The sequence below is a fragment of the Octopus bimaculoides genome, chromosome 7 (assembly GCF_001194135.2).
Source record: "Octopus bimaculoides isolate UCB-OBI-ISO-001 chromosome 7, ASM119413v2, whole genome shotgun sequence".
NCBI lineage: Eukaryota > Metazoa > Mollusca > Cephalopoda > Octopoda > Octopodidae > Octopus > Octopus bimaculoides.
Genome location: NC_068987.1, coordinates 5,038,787 through 5,042,231, shown reverse-complemented (window position 1 = coordinate 5,042,231; position 3,445 = coordinate 5,038,787). Strand labels below are relative to the sequence as shown.

At 39.2% G+C, this 3,445-nt stretch overlaps 1 protein-coding gene across 1 annotated transcript in view; it reads left to right on the top strand.

Moving 5' to 3' along the window:
* Nucleotides 1-3,434, top strand: part of LOC106882472 (X-ray repair cross-complementing protein 6) — an 18,797-nt gene extending 15,363 nt beyond the window's left edge. Inside the window, exons 15-18 of the mRNA XM_052969115.1 lie at nt 712-907; nt 1,791-1,891; nt 2,371-2,463; nt 2,893-3,434. Coding sequence (XP_052825075.1) covers nt 712-907; nt 1,791-1,891; nt 2,371-2,463; nt 2,893-3,018 — 516 coding nt within the window. The 3' untranslated portion in view covers nt 3,019-3,434. The remainder of the gene's footprint in view (nt 1-711; nt 908-1,790; nt 1,892-2,370; nt 2,464-2,892) is intronic.
* Nucleotides 3,435-3,445: the final 11 nt, after the last annotated feature.

The window sequence follows — 3,445 nt, the reverse complement described above, 5'->3', positions numbered from 1 at the left end:
CTATAAAAGGTTTGTCAAATTTGTTAGCATCGCTTTTCAAAATGAACAAACCTGTGTTTTTTTTTTATAAGATCCCTGAGAGCAACAGGAAAAATATAATTGTTGTTGTTGTTTAGCTTCAAGATGGTTTTAATTGAGTAAAGATGTGATCAAAGGCATTTCATTTTCTTTCTGACGGTGGAGGCGCAATGGCCCAGTGGTTAGGGCAGCAGACTTGCGGTCATAGGATCGTGGTTTCGATTCCCAGACCGGGCGTTGTGAGTGTTTATTGAGCAAAAACACCTAACACTCCACGAGGCTCTGGCAGGGGGTGGTGGTGAACCCTGCTGTACTCTTCCACCGCATCTTTCTCTCACTGGTATTTGCCACAACTGCGATTTTGCTCATCTTGATGTGTCTTCTTCTCAAGCACGACATAATACGAAAGGTCTTGGTTATTGCCTCCATGAAGCCCAACACTCGAAAGGAACTCGGCCACTTTGCTTCCATCAGGCCGAACGCTCAAAAGGAAGTCAGCCACTTTGCCTCCGTCAGGCCCAAAGTTCGAAAGGAACTCGGCCAGTACTCAGCCACTTATACACATAAATTTCGCAAGAAGGCTGTTCCATTGATCAAATCGACTGGAACACTCATTGTTGTCACCAACAGAAGGAGTTGCCATTTCTATAGTACCATATTTTGACTGTTTTTGCTATCTCAACTGAAAATCAGCATTATTGGGTTGTTGTTTTTGCTTTCTTCTCAGCTGAAGACAAACAGATTGATTTGGCCAAGGACATCATCAAATCACTTAAAATCAAATACAACTTCACCCACTTTGACAATCCTCCTCTGAAGTACCATTGGATGCATATTGAAAGCAGGGTTCTTGACAAGGAATCGTCTGATGAATTTGTTGATAATACATGTAAGTTTATTGTGGAGTTCATTTTATTTTTATATTTTTTATCGTTTATTTGTTTCAGTCATGAGACGGTGGCCATGCTGGAGCGCTGGCTTGGAGAATTTTTAATAGAATGAATCAGCCCCCAGAACTTTTTTTTTTTTTAAAGCCTGGTACTTATTCTATCAGTTTCTTTTGGCAAACCACTGAGTTAAAAGGATTTACACGTTCCAGCACCCATTGTGAAATGGTGATAGGGGTCAAACGCAGACATAAACACACACACATACATAAAGTATTAATAATGATAAGCAGGACATAGCTTTTTCACACCCATAATTTTAACAGTTACTTGCAGCATTCTTTTCTGAACCTATGCACGTTTCAACTGCATCATTTCTGATATTTTACAAAAAAAGAAGAAGAAAATTTCATGCTATGTGGAAATATTAACATTGACTGCACACTATTGGATATGCAATCTAGTGTCATGGCTGTTGTAGTTAGCCAACATCTGAAACCGAATTAAGAGGAAACATGGTAACCACCAGGATAATATGTCCCTTTAAACTCATTTTTGAATATATATAGCTAGGTGCAGGAGTGGTTGTATGGTAAGTAGCCTGTTTACCAACCACATGGTTCTGGATTCAGTCCCACTGCTATAGCCTCAGGCTGACCAAAGCCTTGTGAGTGGATTTGGTAGATGGAAACTGAAAGAAACCCATCATATATTATCATCTTCATCGTTTAACATCTGCCTTTCATCCTTTCAGGGTCGATAAATTAAGTACCAGTGAAACACTGGGGTTGATGTAATTGGTTTATCTCCCTCCCCCAAGCTGCCCCTGTTGCAAAAATTTGAAACCATCATCGTTATTATTATTATTAATCATCATTGTTACAGTACCAGACACTAAGGCTATGGATAAGAAAGCTGGAGAGGCAATAAAAAATTTCAAAGAAGCTGTGTTTCATGAAGATTACAACCCAGACAACAAAAAAAAGGTAAGCGACACTGGGTCCTGTCTGTATGGATTGCTTAGACCCTATCCTAGATTCATGCTCGTTTGGTGTCCATTTCCCATGCTGGCATGGCTCAATAGAAGTTGGCAAGCCAGAGGATTGCACCAAGCTACAATGTCTGCTTTGACATGGTTTCTACTGCTGGATGCCCTTTGTAACACCAACCATTTCACGGTGTGTAGTCAGTACTTTTTATATGGCACCAGCACCAGTGCAGTCACCAAGTATCTTACAAGGCAAGACCCTTTCAACTGAGGTGCCAGTTGACGAGAGGTTAAAGTATGATTAGAGGGACACGAACAGGTATCTTGCTGAACAGCAAATACCTGGCTACTCCTCAGAAAAGAGAAAGGAAATAACGATGAATTAAAATGTGTCTTGTCTTCTATTATTCTATGTGTTGTACGTTATTTGAAACTGTTTGTTATAATTTCTTTTGTCTTGCTTTTCTGTGAATGTAGAGAACTGGAGGAAGCGATGCTACCAAAAAGACAGCCTCTAGTAAACGTCCACTTACTGACAAAGACTTGAAAGTATTTTGGATGGGTCATCAGGTTAGTCTTATCTTCGATCTTTTACTGGTTTCAGTCATTAGGCTGTGGCACACACACACACACACACACACACGTGCTGTCATTACATACACACCTCCTTTTGCACCCTCCTGTCTTTGAAAAGAACTTTTTCTCCACCCTTTACCTTCCGGTCATTCCAATATGTGACCGCGTCTGCATTGTTGGCGATTTTCTTTCTCCGTCTTCCCTTCTTTGGACTTTTCCTATATTTCTGATGAAGAGCTCCGCTCGAAATGTTAAATCCTCTTACTTTTCTTTCCTTTCTTGAGCGTCCAATAACACTGTACTTTTTCCACGTCCTTGTGTTGTTGTATTTTCGTGCTTTTTCATGTTTTTTCTTGCTTGTTCATGTTTGAATCGACTTTATAAAATTGTATATATTGATGTATATTCTTTTTAATTGAACAGTTGGAACAACTTAAAGTGGCTGACCTTGAAAGACTGATGAAAGAGAATGGTATTAAATGTTCTACAAAGAGAAAGAAAGATTTAATTGATGCTATTAACAACCATTATGGTGGTAGCAACTCATAGGTACCCATCTTTTGCTGACCGATACCCGAATCCACAAAAGAATTGAAGAAAATATGGATTCACTCTTTGCAATGTCATTTCAATGTCATCTATCACAAAGTAAAGATTTTTGTAATGAGTTGCTACGAAATGGCAGCTAATATTTAGCCTTTACTGCTGATTAATATAGGATTTAAGAGGATTAGTGTCATGACATTATGATCTTTGTTTTTGTTAGTCTCACACACACATCTCATTCTCTCTCTCTCTCTCTCTCTCTCTCTCTTTCTCTCTCTCTCTCTCTCTCTCTCTCTCTCTACACCATATTTGATGGCCTACAAGGCACATTTTTTCCTGTATATGTGTTGCTGGAATCAGGGCATGTCTAGTCTAATATACCCATATGTCTTTTATGCCATCAAATACACCATATACACATGCATATATA